The sequence below is a fragment of the Bubalus bubalis genome, chromosome 16 (assembly GCF_019923935.1).
Source record: "Bubalus bubalis isolate 160015118507 breed Murrah chromosome 16, NDDB_SH_1, whole genome shotgun sequence".
Taxonomy (NCBI): domain Eukaryota; kingdom Metazoa; phylum Chordata; class Mammalia; order Artiodactyla; family Bovidae; genus Bubalus; species Bubalus bubalis.
The window spans coordinates 38,428,258-38,443,901 of record NC_059172.1 but is presented as its reverse complement, the minus strand read 5'-3'; the positions used below and the strand labels follow the sequence as shown (position 1 = coordinate 38,443,901).

The window sequence follows — 15,644 nt, the reverse complement described above, 5'->3', positions numbered from 1 at the left end:
GGGTGTGTTCTCTCTGGTGAGGACATGATGCCAAGGTTTCAAGGTACTTCTTATGCCTTTAGAGGGTGAGGGGAAAGGAAGCCTAGGGAAAAAAGCTGGGACTTTCCTCCTCCAGACCCCCACAGGAAGAAGCAGCATGGGCCCAGGATGTTTGGGGGAGCAGCAGTTGATGTTTATTAGGGACCAGTACCCCATGTCAGATCTTGGGGGCCTCGCCCCCTGAATCTTTCGCCTCAGCTTCATTCGTCGCTGTCGAACTCCGAGGATAGACCCTGCAGCAGGGGCAGGGACATGGAGTGCCGGTCGGGGTCCCCGGGGCCCCCACCCTGGGCTCCTGGTGGGGGGCTGCGGGGGCTGAACAGCCAGTTCTCTGCCAGGGTTGGGGATAGTCACAGCTTGACTCATGCCCTGGTCTTTCTGCCTCCCTGATCCCTCCCTCTGGTCTTCTGTGCTGTACCCACCCCCTCACCAGGACCATGCTTCCGTCTCACCCTCCCCTGGCTCCCTTACTCCATCCCCTTGACCAGGGTCCAGTGTGGAGTTATGTGTGGCCCACACATTCCTGGGCTATACTCCCCATGCACTTTCCCTCCACCGTATCCCAGCCCTCTCATCTTCATTTCCTCTAGCAGTACCTGACAGCATCTGGGGCCCCCTTCGGAAGGGGTTTCGGCCCTTGTAGGAGAATCTGGTTGGTCTGCACTCTGGCCCTTCTTGGGGAGGTGGTGTAGGTGGGGCTGGGACAGGTTGGGGCACATCAGCAGCTTCGGGGATATCATCAGAGGCTGATGTAGGGGCCGGAGGTGGCATGATGCTGAGGTTGGGTCTGGCCCAGCTGGCCCCTTGGGGCAGTGGGTCTTTGATCAGGGGCTTCTGTGGTCCCAGCACTCCCTTGGGTTGCAGTGAAAACTTGAGGCAGGAGAAGGCAATAGGCAGTGACCGTTGTAACCGGAGCAGCTGGGGCTCATGGGCTGTCGGCAGCAGCCCCAGCTGTAGCCAGGAACAGGAGAAGACCTGGTAGATGATGTAGATGCTGTGGGTGCTTCGGAGCCAGGGAAGAGACGGCTGTAGGCTCACCTGCCCTGGTGGCAGCAGCAGGAAGGCCATCTTCTTGCGTAGACCCCCCATGTGTAAGCGGATCCGGCAGGGCTGCCCATCCAGCAGTCGCATTTCTTCATAGGTTATCTCTGCTCGGCTGTTTGGTGAGTATTCTCGAGTGCAGTGCGCGAAGGCACCCTCAGAGCCTGCCTGTTCCAGGAGGTTTGGTAGCAGCCCCACTGGTTGTAGTGCCCGCCGGCCCTGCCTACCTGGCAGAGCCAGGCGGCTGTGGGCTGGGCGGGACTGTTTCACTAAAACACCCAGAAGGTCATAGCACGCTGCATCAGACAGAAAAGGTACTGCCACTACATTGGGCCCAAAGCGCTCCTCGATAACCTGCGGGCAGTCAGTATATAGGTCAGAGACTGAGTTAGGGGCCAGGTTAGGAGTTAGTTAACCTGGTAGCCTGCTCTAGATGGACCCTCCTTCTGCCAGTGTTCTTTACACTCCACAACATGCTCAAAGTGTGGTGCTTCTTGCTTGTCTCCCAGTTCTTCCCTGTAGCAAAACCTGAATGTCTCCTGTGTGCCAGACTCTGCTAGATGCAAGAGACTTTGTCCTTGTCCTAAAACAGCTCAGAGAGCAAACTGCAGAGCAGATGATTTAACAGCCTTTGTTTTTGATTGAAGAGGACCAAAGATAGTTTCTAGGTGATAATACTTTAGCTTTGAGGGAATTAGTAAGCTAACAGAATGGTCAGTCCATGCAGAGGGAACAGCCAGTGAAAAAACTTGAACTTACAAACTAAGAGGGGCATAATCAGGAACATATAATTTCATATTAAGTGTAGGGTATGGAGAGGGACAAGAATGCAGGAGCTTAATTATTCAAGGCCTTATGTGCTAACTGATGGGAATTTTATCCTGAGGACAGTGGGAAGCCACTTGAAGGGCTCTGGTTAGGAGGGGCACGATTCAAGTAGGCATTTTAGAAAGTTAATTTTATCTAAGAAGGCATAAAATAGAGAAAAGTCAGTTAAGAGCATTGTAAAATTCCAGGCAAGACATGGTAAGGCCCTGAAGTAAAACCCTGGGGGAAGATACTTAGGTTATAGAATTAGTAGGACTTGGTCACTTAAGGGGTGAGGGAAAAGGCATCCTCAACGGTTATTCTTAGGTGATTGGTTAAATGCGTGCTGTTATTAACCAAGAGTGGATACACAAAATAGGTTTGGAAGTCCATGCTTATACTATGTCTATAACCCCTTAGTATACACCTTCTGCCTGAGCTGAAGGATAGTTCTTGTGTGGATTTGAGGCCTCATGTTGTTAGTACTAGTTCCTGTAGGCTTTTATGGATCACAGTTCCTCTTGGTTTGGTCCTTCTTGTCTTGGCCTTTTTGTGCTTGGTTTTTGCCATGAAAATTTATTAGGCCCTTATTCTTACCCTGAGGGCCCCAATGTTATCCTAAAGTGCTCAGCTCTGTGCTAGGGTGAGTGTGTTCTTGGCAGAGTCATCATTTGAGACCACTGCCTGCTTCCACTGCACTTCTGGGTGGAAGTTCTGAGGACTTAGAGGCCTGCAAAGTTAGCCTCTTCCAGGGGCAGCCCATGAAAGTGATGGTGGAAGATTATCTTCCTGGAGGTACCTTGGTGGTTTGAGTTCTGAATAGGGAGCCCTTGAGCCACATCCTGTTTAGTGAGATGTCCTATGAGTGCCCACTAACTCAGCAGTTCTGGAGAGGAAACCAGGTCACTCAAATGTGTCCTACTCCTTGAATTTGTCACATATCACCAGTGATTTATCCTGTATGTCTCTACCCTGACTTTCCTGACAATTTTCCATTTAAATAGAACAGGGAGTTTTTCTGATTGTCAGAGGAGGTGTAGCTTTCTGATAGTTAAAGAGCTCATTTACTTCACCCCAATTGATCAGGACCATCCTTTCCCATTGCTGAGACTAGTTGCTCTCATTCTTGGGAGGACCTTGGCTCTTCTCTTTCTGCCTGGGAAGCTGACCTCTGTGGTGAGCAAGTACTCCATTTCAAATGGGAGTTACATGCCATTAAGGCTGCTTTGAGTTTACTGGATACTTCAAGATGATTGTTTTAAACTTGGTGAGTTGCCTTCTGCAAATGCTTCAAATTCACTTTAATTCAGATAACATGACCAGAATTGATCCCTAAACTCTCTAATCTCAGAAATTAGTGGCCATCTAAATTTGGTGTGGTTTTTTGGACACTGGCAACTCAGATAGAGCTGAAATCTGCCTGCTCCTGAAAATCTGTATATTTTGGTTCAAAACCCAAGTTTATCATTCTGTGGAAGTTAAACTGGAGGGAATATCTGTGAAGAGGTCAAAGGTAAAGTTCAGGTTCTTTAGAAAATGTAAAAGGCCTTTCACCATTAGCCCCTGTACCTCTTCTTCCTCATTTTCATCACTACTTCTTTGAACTCTATTCCAGAGGACTATTTGCAGTTCACTAATACACATTTTTATTTTCCCTTTCTTGGCTTTTGCACATAGTCTACCTTTAGTTAGTACACTGTTCACTCACTCCTGCCCCCTTCCCCCCCATTTAGGTGTTTATTACTCACTCTTGGAGAAGGCGATGGTACCCCACTCCAGTCCTCTTGCCTGGAAAATCCCATGGACGGAGGAGCCTGGTGGGCTGCAGTCCATGGGGTCGCTAAGAGTCGGACACGACTGAGCGACTTCACTTTCACTTTTCACTTTCATGCATTGGAGAAGGAAATAGCAACCCACTCCAGTGTTCTTGCCTGGAGAATCCCAGGGACGGGGGAGCCTGGTGGGCTGCCGTCTATGGGGTCACACAGAGTCGGACACGACTGAAGCAACTTAGCGTAGCGTAGCGTACTCACTCTTTATGTGCCAGGTATTCCTCTTCCCTCCATGTGAATAACTACTTGTAGAGCTAGAATGTTACTCCAGAAAGCCTTCCTGACCTAAGTCTGTCTCCAACATAGCACTTCTTCCTACTCTCAGCTCTCCATCCATTGTCTTTCAAGGAAGCTTTTGTACTATATTTGCAATTGTAATCAAATTGGCCACTTAGTGCAGCACCTCTCACAGGAGACAGCACTGAGTAAATATTAGTTATTATTGTCTTCACCCTTCCAACCTCTTCTTACTTACAAGCTGCTGAGACCTATGTAGGTTACACTGTGTTATTTCCTCTTTTGCCCTCTTTTCCTACCTTATCTTTGATGAGAGTCCAGGTGGCATCAGCTTCATCCAGTGTCAGCAGGTGGGGGGTACCAACCAACATGATGGGGTGTGGGAGGGGTTAGGCTGGGCAGTGGCTGCTGCAGGAACCCCAAGCTGCCCAGGGAGGTGAGGCCCCCGGTGCCAGACTCTGACCTACTGCAGCATGAGGTCATAGAGGTCCTGCTGGGTGTTGGGGCCTTGGGTGGGGAGAGGGCAATCACTTTCATAACCCTACTGTACCCACAGCCTGAGTGCATATTTTTTAGTCAACCCCTTCATTCTCCTGCTTTAGCGGGGGAGGAAGATTCAGGTATCCATTAGGATGTGTTTATGTGTGTGTGTAGTTCTTGGTTTGAAATCTTTAAGGAAACAGGGTCAAGCCTTTCCTCCTTAAAGCAATTTGCAATGCTCTGTTGTCAGTTGCAAATGACTTCTTTGTGAGGTTGGATTGGGGTCTTGAAAGACATGGGAGAAGCACAGATCAGGACTTAAACTGAGAACAAAGCAGTGGCTTTGAACCTTGGCTGTACTTTGGAACTAACTGAAAGCTTTAGAAATTATTAGTACCTGGATCCTATGCCCAAGGATTTTGACTTAATTGGTCAGGAATATGCCTGGGCGTCAGGAATATGCCTGGGCATCAGGAATTATTAAAGCTCCCAGGCAATTCTAATGTGCAGCCTAGGTTGAAACCCTTTATTAATGAGTGGGTTACAATTGCAATAAAAACCAAATGTGTGTAGGAGGGTGCCAAGCTGAGCAGTGACAGTGTGGAGGATAAGAATTGAATTGGGATAGTGTTGCCTTAGTAACTGGAGAGAATTTTCAGGAAGCCAGAATTTCCCAGGTGAATTTAAGAAGAATTTTCTTCATCCTCTGTTCCCTTTCCTAGGCTGCTTTGTATCTGGTGGATGCTCTTTATGGCCCTAATCTTTGGTTTTCAATTGTGTCTCTGCCACAAAATCTCAACCTGTTGTTTTGCTGAAGAAGAGTGGTTTTTCCCCTGGAGAAGAACCACTCTAGAGAGTCTTTCTAGTAGCTACTTTCCCACTCCACTCCTGTGTGCCTGCGAAGACCCCTGGCATGTGGGGTGCATCCTCCCCTATCCTTCCCCAGCATGTAGGGTTACCCCACGAAGTTGGCCATTGTCTGAGCTGGCTGAGGTGATATAAGTATGAGGCACTAGGAAGGGTCCTACCATGGTGGGAGAGTGTTGCCAGGAAAAGTTTCCTAGAGGAGCAGTGACTGGCCACAGGAGAGGGTCGGTCTAGCTTCCTAGACAGAGCTAGGATATCAGGTCTTTGAGCAAAGGTTTGACTGAGCATGCGCCATGGTCCAGGAGAAGAATTAATAGTCAAATATTTGTTAAAATTGTGTTAGAGACTATTCCAAACACTTCAAATGAATTATCTTAGTGAATCCTTTTAGTAATCCTTGAAGTAGATAGTGTCATTTCCATTTTATGGGTGAATTAACAGGCTCAGAGAGGTTAAATAAATTTAGTGCAAGGCATACAGTGAGTTATTGGAGGATCTGAGATTCAAATTCATGCCTGCCTGACTCCAGCTTTAACCATTAACCAGTAGTTCTTTTTTGGTGAAGGGAGAGATCAACATATTCCTTCTGCTCACCTGAGTGTGTTGGGAGAGCTTTGTGCAGGTGGAAGTACAGTGTGGTGTAGAGAAAAGGAAATGGGTAGGATGAGAGAAGAGATGCAGTAGACCAAACCAGAAATCCCAAGTTTCTTGTTACGAGAAACCAAGTCTCTTCCTTCTAATGCCCCTTTGGCACATTTTTAATTATGGTTGATGAGGAGAGGTCACCTTATAAAGTATAGTTGGCACCTGTTTTCTCTTAGAAAGGAATTCTGAGTGAGGAGGACAGAGGTAGAGAGCAGACAAGGACAAGATGCTTGGGGGAAGGCTGGCCATCAGTGCAAGGAGACAGAGGCAGAGGGACAGAGACAGTGAGAGCTGCTGGAAGACAGAGGCAGGGAGTAATACACATCTGTCTCCTGAGGGGGGAATCCAGATTGAGAAGCAGGTGGATGAAGCAGGTGCAGGGATGATGTGCTGTTGGTGAAATCAGATGAGGCTCTCTTTTCAGATTTTTGTTCATAGCCGGGGCTCAGAGGTAAAACGGTGTACAGTTCAACTCCTTGGCCAGAATCCTATGCCTCTGTCTTCTTTCTCTTGCTGTCTTATTACCATGATTCTCCAGACTCCCTAATCCCTTATTGCCCTACCCTAAGTAAATCTGTCTTTCCTTTTGGCACATAGAATCTGAGACTGAAAATTGTTGAAGGAAAAGAGATGACAGCTGAGTTCTGGGTGGAGTTGCTGAGCCCAAGGACTGGGCTCTTTGGGCCATATCCTGTTCATGGGTTTTGCCACCACTGTAGCACCTTCTGTGGTCTCCCTTGCGAAAGGGCACAGCTCGTCAGCGTATTTAAGGAGTGACCAGAGTGGAGAGCCTGAGGGGAACAAACAGGTGGGGGCTGTTATCCAGAGAACAGTGCTGCTTTCTGCAAGAACTTCTAGGGTAGTATAGAATGGTGTTGGGAGCAAAGACTTCAGAGTGACAAAGAGTCCTAACAGGTCTCTTCACTTCTCTTGGGCTACAGGGATGATCCTACAGGTCCCTAATCCTTTATTTGAAATCTTTTGGGATGGGTGTGTTTTGGCATTCAGGATGATTCAGATTTTAGAAAGGGAATATAGTGCCTTTATGATACGTAAAGGAATACCCCAGTGGGATTCAGGGCAGTGCCCTACTGTAACCAAATCTATCAGTGTTTCTGTAGCTAAATATATGAATATTCACACTAAGTGAGATAAATAGATATTATAAATATGATCGTGACGGGTCAGGCCAGATTTTGGGTCAGAGTTATAAACAAACTATTGTTTCTTCAGAGATTTTTTATTTTGGAATTATAGATAAGGGATTATGGGCTTATAATTGTTCTCAGGTTGTTGTGGAGGAGTAAGCGTGCCAGAAAAGCCTTCTAAACACACCACATGGTAGGTATATATGCAATCTCAATCCAAAACAAAATACAAATGTCCAAGGGGGTGGACTTTTTGACTTACAGTGGACAATGTACGGCTTTGGACCCAGCTGCCTTGGGAGTTGTGCACAACCACAGAGTGAAGGTGCCTTAGAAGAGAGGCTTCCTGTGGTGGGTGGGGAACAGGATTCATTGCTTTTGAACATTGGCTGCATATGATTTCCCTTTTCATGTACCAGAGGGGGAAGGTGTGTGTGTGTGCGCGTGTGCGTGCGTGTGTGTGTGTGTGACACAGGACTGTCACACATATCTTTATATTTCTTTATAATAATGTTGTAATAAATATCTGACTGCATACATGTTTGTTCACATCTCTAATTATTTTGTCAATATAGATTTTTTGAGGAGGTTTCACTAAGAGAAAGATGTAAAAGACTGATGACCCATTATTAGGGTTAGAATTTTATCAAAGTTATCTGCAAAATTACTGCCTGGATGGTTCTTTACCTCAGAACTTCATGAAAAAGGTTAGCCTTGAGAAAGACGGAGTCCATACTTGGGCTGAGAAAAACTGGATTTGCTCCTTGTCCACTTGGCTTCAGTGTGACAGCACTCTGAAAATCACACAGCTTCTGGGCTGTCTCTGTAGTTATTTGTTGATGAGGACCTGGAGATGGCATCACTTGCTTTTCTTCAGATCCACAGCCTCCCGTGTGGCATCCCATGATGCTCGGTCCAGCTGCCTGTGCTGAGTGGTCCGACTGCTCCTGGTTCAGGTCTTTGTGATTAACTCCAGTACCCACTGTTATGATCATTTTCCCGGAGAGCTTAGGTCTGGCTGTGCAGCCCGCAGCTTTCTCTGACTGCGTGACAGTGTCTCCCTACCTTTTATGTGAGAATATACTCATTCTAGACTTAACGCCGGGCTTCCCTGGTGGCTCAGCAGTAAAGAATCCTCCTGCAGTGCAGGAGATGGGTAGGGAAGATCCCCTGGAGGAGGAAATGGTAACCCACTCCAGTATTCTTGCCTGGGAAAGCCCATGGACAGAAGAGCCTGATGGGCTAGAGTGTCTGGGGTCGCAGAGTTGGACATGACTGAACACGCACCCAGACTTAATGCTGGCTTGAAAGATCTTTCTGTGCAAGGTCCTTGCAGTTTGGAGTTTTTTTTTAACAGAAAGTGAATCCCATGTTAGGCAACACCACGACACTTCCTATTTAATATCTCTGTTCTCTGGCAGCCACAACAGTGTGAAGTATTCCTATTTCATCATATTGCACCAACATCGTGTGTTTCTCATGATGCTGGCCAGGACAAATGGAGGTGCTGATGAAAATTTTATTTGAGAATTCTATATTCTTGTTTGAGGGTGCACAAAAAGGCATGTTGGTAAGAGAAGATAATGATCTCTGGCAAACAGGTGAAGTGGTTACAATGATTTTCTGGGCTATCAAAGTTTCTTTCAGTTGAACCCCTGACCCCTGAAGCTATAGGCCCAGGGAGAGAAGTTCTAGTCATCAATATCTGAGACTTTGGCAGAGCAGTGAGGGTAGGGGGAATAGTGGTTTACATATAGAGACCCAGAAGGTTCTCTGAACTGAGAATGTCTTCAGGATCAGGGTCTTGGAAAAATTTGGGAATCCAGGGCGCCTTATCCCAATTATTAGAAAGTGGGGAATAAGCCTGCTTAACTCCTTCCCGAAGGATAGGCTGAAAACAGAATCAGGCTCCAGGCATGGAGGGAAGGCTATAATCCCAGACAGGTGCCCAAGGACTTCCAGAGGCCGTGTCCCTCTTTCCAGACCCCTGGGTCCAGGATCTGTAGAGAAGCTTTGGTGTAGGAACGTGGGCAGACAGGTTAAAATGATGGAGCAGAGCTGGGGGAGAAGGAGGAGGGTGTTTTTAAGTTAAATCGTGTGTATTGTGATCCCAGGTTTATTCCCTGGCACCTTTTCTTATCTCTGCATGGCAACATGGTTGCCCATCTCCTGTCTCCTCCCAAGCAGGATGCATGGCTAGACCAGTCTACAGAGCCACTGGTACACCGAGACTTCACAGCAAATATCTGTTGAGTGGTTGTCACAGTCATACACAGATCATGGGACAAAGAGGACACCACACCTCCAGACCACAGACTCCTCTGAATGTCCCCCCTCTCCCACCCTCAGGCTCCCTTGTTTTCATTGTTCATTAAAACTGGCTTTTCTTGAATGTGAAGATTTCTAGGAGCCGGTCCCTAATCTGCTTCGTGCGGGCCCCATAGATGAGAGGGTTAAGGGCAGGTGGCAGCAGCAAGTAGATGTTAGAGAGAAGAATGTGCACAGGCTTGGGGACGGTGTGACGACCAAAGCGGTGTGTGAGGTAGGAGAAGAGACCAGGCACATAGAAGGCTAGAATGACACAGATGTGGGAACTGCATGTACCAAAGGCCTTGGCACGGGCTTCCTGGGTAGGCAGCTGCAGCACAGCATGGGCGATGAGCCCATAGGAGCCTGTGATGCCTAGAATATCTATACCTGACACAGCCAACGAAAGCACCAGCCCATACAAGTTGTTGGCTCGTGTGTTACCCACCACCAGCTCCACCACTGCCATGTGTGCACAGTAGGCATGGTCTATGGTCTGGGCTTGGAAGTGCTCAAATCGTGCAACCAGCAGAGGGAAAGGCACAACAATAGCCACAGCTTTTAGTGCCAGTGCCAGGGCTGCATACCCCACACGGGCTTTGGTGACTAGGATGGGGTAGTGCAATGGACGCCCTACTGCCACAGCACGGTCACAGGCCATGGCCAACAGTACACCAGATTCCACGGCCGTCAGTGCGTGAACAAAGAACATCTGGACTAGGCAGGCAGCATATGGCACAGGCCGGGGCCCGAGCCACAGCACAGCCAGCAGCCCTGGAGCTATAGATGTGGCTAAGCTCAGATCTGTGGCTGCCAGGCTGGCCAGGAGCAGAAACATGGGCTGATGCAGTGTGGAGTCTGTCTGCACCACTGCCAGCAGTGCTCCATTGCCCAGCAGGGAAAGCAGATACATGGGCCCAAAGACCAGTGTCAGCCAGGCCTGCACACCCCCTAGCCCTGGGATGCCAGTCAGTATGAAGAAGGTTGGGCGTGAGAAAGTAGAGTTGGGCTGTGGAGCTTCTGTCATCCTGTGGGGTCAGAGCTTTTGGGCTCATGGAAGCATGACTCATCATGGGTAAAGGACAAAGGGAGAGATTTTGGGGGTGTCACAGTGGCACAGATCCATCCATATGTGTAGGAGTCATGCAGGGCTGGGAGGCAGTGGTATAACCTTTGATTGGGGTTATATAGATATAACCTTGGATAATCAGGGTCACAACCCTAGCTAGGGTGGAAGAATCCTTTTGCCTGAAAGTCCATGAGTGTTGGGGGAGCAAAGGGAGACAGTGGAAGTGAAGTGGGGGTGTCACTGCTGCAGTGCTAGAATAGCTGGAGCCCTCCAGTTGGGGCTCAGCTGAGATGACTTTTTCTTCCTCAGAGTCCAAGTAGAGTCAGTCTCAGTCTCTGTAGATGGAGAGAAAGCCAGTACTGGGTGGCGATCAGGCCTCAGGCTGGTCCTGTTCCTGACTGTATCTTAGGCAGAACTCCTGGGCCCAGCTTCCTCAGCTCTACAGCAGGGGTAGGCACAATGATCTTATGTGTTGCCCAGCTTTAACATTCTGGTCACCAGCCCTCTAAGAAGAAAGGAAAAGAGAGAGAAAGGGAGAAACAGGAGGAGGAGGCAGAAGGGGCCTGGAGCAAAGTAGGGAGGCTGATATGATGGGAGAAAACCTGGTGGGCTTTTGGGGTGTGGGGTTCTTCTGTTATTCTTCACTCCATGCTGAAATAATGAACTTGAACATGGGCTGGAGAATTGACGCTGCGCAAGCAACGGAGAAAGAGAGACGGCAGTAAAGAAAGGAACTTCTCTGTCTCCTTTCCTTCACATTCCAGAAGGGGGGTCACATTCCAGAATTGAGTCTCTTTCCTGGGGTGCCAGGGGCAGAGCAGGTGACAGAGGGGGAGGAAATGGCACTCAACACAGACTAGCAGCCAGAGGAGGAAGAAGTATCTCTGGTGTTGGAGGAGGCAGGGTGAGTAGAACCAGTTTCTCCCAGAACCTAGCCCACAGCAGAAACTTAGTGAAGGTTGGATGGATAAATGAAGGAGGAAAAAAGCCCCAGAAGACTTGACTGAGGAAAGCTCCTAAGCACCATGGGTTTGCAACTTCTCTTCACCTTGACTGCTGCCTGTGGGGCCCTTTATGTGGCTGTTCTACCTGCTTCCCTCAGGGCCCTTACCCCTCCCACCTGGGCCATATTAACTCTTCCTTGTACTGTGTCTGGTAGCCTGGGTAACTCAGGAAGTAGTGTAAAGAGGCAGAGATGGGGACAATGATCAAAGAGACTGACTTTTGGCATTGAAAGATCTGGGTTAGAGGAAACTTTCTCTGGGAGGTCTTTGCTGACTCACTGATGTCTGGAGAGATAAGACCTTGCTTGCTTTCTTCTTTAATAGCATCAGTTCCCCTCTATTGTAATTGTCTCTCTTTCCTCCACTAGACTGAAAGAGTTACAGGCAGTGTTTCTTATTAGCCTCAATATAACCACCACTTATCATAATATCTGGTAGTTAATTGTCAATAAATAAATATTTATTGCTCTTAATTGTGGGACAAAACTGCTGACCCAAACGGCCACCCAGACAGCATTTGCTAACAGTGGTGCCTACAGTTTCAGAAGCCTCCAGTATCCATGGAAATGAAAAAGACTCACCATTTACCACAAGTCCACCGAGTAAAATTCTTTCTGCTATGATGACACATACTCTAAAAATCACCACAGTATGTAAGATAAAATAACAAAATCACAGGGACTATGGAAAAAATAGGAGTAGGGACATAACATTAAAATCTTCATCAGTGAAACATTTGAGAAAGAATGTGAACCTAGTACAAGTGGTAGTGCTGTTTTACACATGTTAAACCGTTAGGATGTAACAGAACTTGTGGGATGAGCCAAAGCAGTTCTAAGGGGGAATGTCAGCAATAAATGCCTACATTAAAAAGCAAGAGAGATTCCATTTAAACAACCTCACTCTCCCCCTGCAGGAACTGGAAAAAGAACAAACAGCCCAAAGTTACCAGAAGAAAGAAAAGATTAGAACAGAAAGACATGAACAGGAAAATAGAAAATATGAACCAAAGTTAGTTCTTTGAAAAGATAAATTAATAAATCCTTAGCTAGACTCACCAAGGGAAACAAAAAAGAGATCAAATCAATAAAAGTACAAATAAAAAGGAGACATTAGAATGGATACCACAGAAATTCTAAGAATTATGAGAGGCTACTGTGAATGAACTATACCAACAAACTGTACAACCTAGAAGAAATGGAAAAATTCTTAGAAGCATAACCTATAATTCAAGACTGGATCAGGAAAAAGAAAATCTGAATAGATCAATTACTAGTAAGGAGGTTGAATCAGTAATCAAAATTCTACCAATGAAGAAAAGTCCAGGACCGGATGGTTTCACTAGTAAATTTTTGCCAAATATTTTAAATAAGAATTAACCCAGGCCTTCTTAAACTCTTTCAAAAAAGTTGAAGAGGAGGGACAACTCCCAAACTCATTTCATAAGACCAGCATTCTGATAACAAAATCAGAAAAGGACACTACTAGAAAAGAAAACTATAGGCCAGTATCCCTGATAAATATGAATGCAAAGATTCTCAGTAAAGTACAGCAAATCAAACTATTCCAAAATCTTGCAGGATAAGGAAGACAAAGATATCACATGCACAAAAAAGATAATTATAGGTCAGTTGAACAAAATGCAAAAATCCTCAATAAAATATTAGCAACAAATTCAACAATACATGAAAAGGATCATAAACCAGGATCAAGTATAGGGTTTTTCCTGGGATTCAAGGGTGATTCAGCATAAACACAAATGAAGCAATGTGATACATCATGTTAATAAAATGAAAAACAAATCACATGATCATTTAAATAGATGCAGAAAAAGCATGACAAAATTCAGCATCCTCTTATGATAAAAACTCGTAACAAATTAGGCATAGAAGGAATATATCTCATAAAAAGGCCATATATGACAAGCTTATATCAACTTTTCACTGTACTCAATGGTGAAAGGTTGAAAACTTGTATTCTAAAATCAAAACAAGACAGTTTCACCACTGTCAGCCACTCTCAGCACCCATTTTCAACATGGCGCTAGAAGTCCTGGCTAGAACAAGAAGGCAAGAAAAAGAAATAAAAGGTATCTGAAGTGTGAAGAAGCAAAACGGTCTCTAGTTTTAGATGACATGATTTTTACATATAGAAAATCCTGAAAACAATCAAAAAGCTGTTAGAACTGACCAATGAATTCAATAAACTTGTAGGATACAAAAATAACTTCCAAAAATCAATAGCATTTTATATACTAATGACAAACTTTATGAAAAAGAAATTGATCTCATTTACAATAGCATCAAAAACAATAAAATAGGGAAAAAATTTGACTAAGAAGAGGAAAAGAGAAATAGAATATTCTAAAAGCTATTGATATAAGACATTGATGAAAGAAATTGAACAAGACAGATAAATGGGAAATGTGTTCATGGATTGGAAGAATTAATTTTATTAAAATGTCATTACTACCAAAAGTCATCTATAGATTCAATGCAATCTCTATCAAGATTCCTATAGCATTTTTTTTTACAGTAGTAGAAAAAACCTCTTAAAATTTATAAGGAACCACAAAGACCTTGAATAACTAAAGACATCCCGAGAAAGAAGATCATAAAGCTATACTCTATAGTTATCAAAACAGTGGACACACTGGGGAAAGAGAGGGTGGGAAGAATTGAGAGAGTAGTATAGACATATATACACTACCATGTGTAAAAAAGCTAGGTAGTGGGAAGCTATCTTTTCTCCACTGAGTATTCTTAGCTTCCTTGTAAAATATTAGTTGACTGTATATACTTGGGTTTATTCCTATGCTCTCAATTCTATTCCATTGATCTATTTGTCTACTTTTCTGCCACTATCATACTGTTATTTTTTTTCATTAAAATTTTTTATTTTTTAAATATAAATTTATTTTATTTGGAGGCTAATTACTTTATAATATTGTATTGGTTTGGCCATACATTGACATTTTCTTTATTTTTTTAATTGTAGTATAATTTGTTTACAATGTTGTGTTAGTTTTTTGCTGTCCAACAATGTGAATCAGCTGTATATATACATACATACACACATACAGGTATGACCTAAATCATATCCCTCATGATATACAGTGGAAGTGACAAATAGATTCAAGGGATTAGATCTGATAGACAGAGTGCCTGAAGAACTATGGATGGAGATTCAGGACATTGTACAGGAGGCCATCCCCAAGAAAAAGAAATGAAAAAAGGCAAAGTGGTTGTCTGAGGGGGCCTTACAAATAGCTGAGGAAACAAGAGAAGCCAAAGGCAAAGGAGAAAAGGAAAGATAGACCCATTTGAATGCAGAGTTCCAAAGAATAGCAAGGAGAGATAAGAAAGCCTTCCTTGGTGATCAGTGCAAAGAAATAGAGGAAAACAGTAAAATGGGAAAGACTAGAAATCTCTTCAAGAAAATTAGAGATACCAAGGGAAACATTTCATGCAAAGATGGACACAATAAAAGACAGAAATGGCATGGACCTAACAAGCAGAAGATAAGAAGAAAAGGTGGCAAGAATATACAGAAAAGATCTTCATGACCCAGGTAACCACAATGGTGTGATCACTCACCTAGAGCCAGACATCCTGGAATGAGAAGTCAAGTGTGCTTTAGGAAGCATCACTATGAACAAAGCTAGTGGAGGTGATGGAATTCCAGCTGAGCTATTTCAAATCCTAAAAGATGGTGCTGTGAAAATGCTTTATTCAATATGCCAGCAAATTTGGAATACTCAGCAGTGGCCACAGGACTGGAAAAGATCAGTTTTCATTCAAATCACAAAGAAAGGCAATGCCAAAGAATATTCAAACTACCACACAATTGCACTCATCTCAAAAGTTAGCAAAGTAATGTTCAAAATTCTCCAAGCTAGGCTTCAACAGTATGTGAACTGTGAACTTCTAGATGTTCAAGCTGGATTTAGAAAAGGCAGAGGCACCAGAGATCAAATTGCCAACATCTGTTGGTGTTGAGGTCCTTTAATGGACGGAACTTGGTGGTCTGGTGTTGACGATAAGAAAGTAAAGGAGAGAAAGAGGCTGATATTCCTTGGTTTACACAGAAAGCCAATAAAGCCCCTGACATGGGACTTGCTCTGTTCACGGAGGCCTCAGGCGCCCTCTCAATGGGGTGAAGATGCAGA

The 15,644-nt window shown here is 45.0% G+C and overlaps 2 protein-coding genes across 2 annotated transcripts; both read right to left on the bottom strand.

Annotated features, from left to right (window-relative positions):
* Positions 1–239: 239 nt before the first annotated feature.
* Positions 240–4,327, bottom strand: C16H11orf42 (chromosome 16 C11orf42 homolog). Its single transcript, XM_006042096.3, has 3 exons — positions 4,256–4,327; positions 636–1,434; positions 240–370 (listed from the first exon to the last, which is right to left on the bottom strand). Exons 1-3 carry the CDS (start codon positions 4,325–4,327, stop codon positions 240–242), a joined length of 1,002 nt encoding a protein of 333 aa, XP_006042158.1.
* Positions 4,328–9,467: 5,140 nt separating this feature from the next.
* On the bottom strand, positions 9,468–10,442 carry LOC102395216 (olfactory receptor 52W1). The gene has a single exon (XM_025266543.1). It carries the CDS (start codon positions 10,428–10,430, stop codon positions 9,468–9,470), a length of 963 nt encoding a protein of 320 aa, XP_025122328.1. The 5' UTR covers positions 10,431–10,442.
* Positions 10,443–15,644: the final 5,202 nt, after the last annotated feature.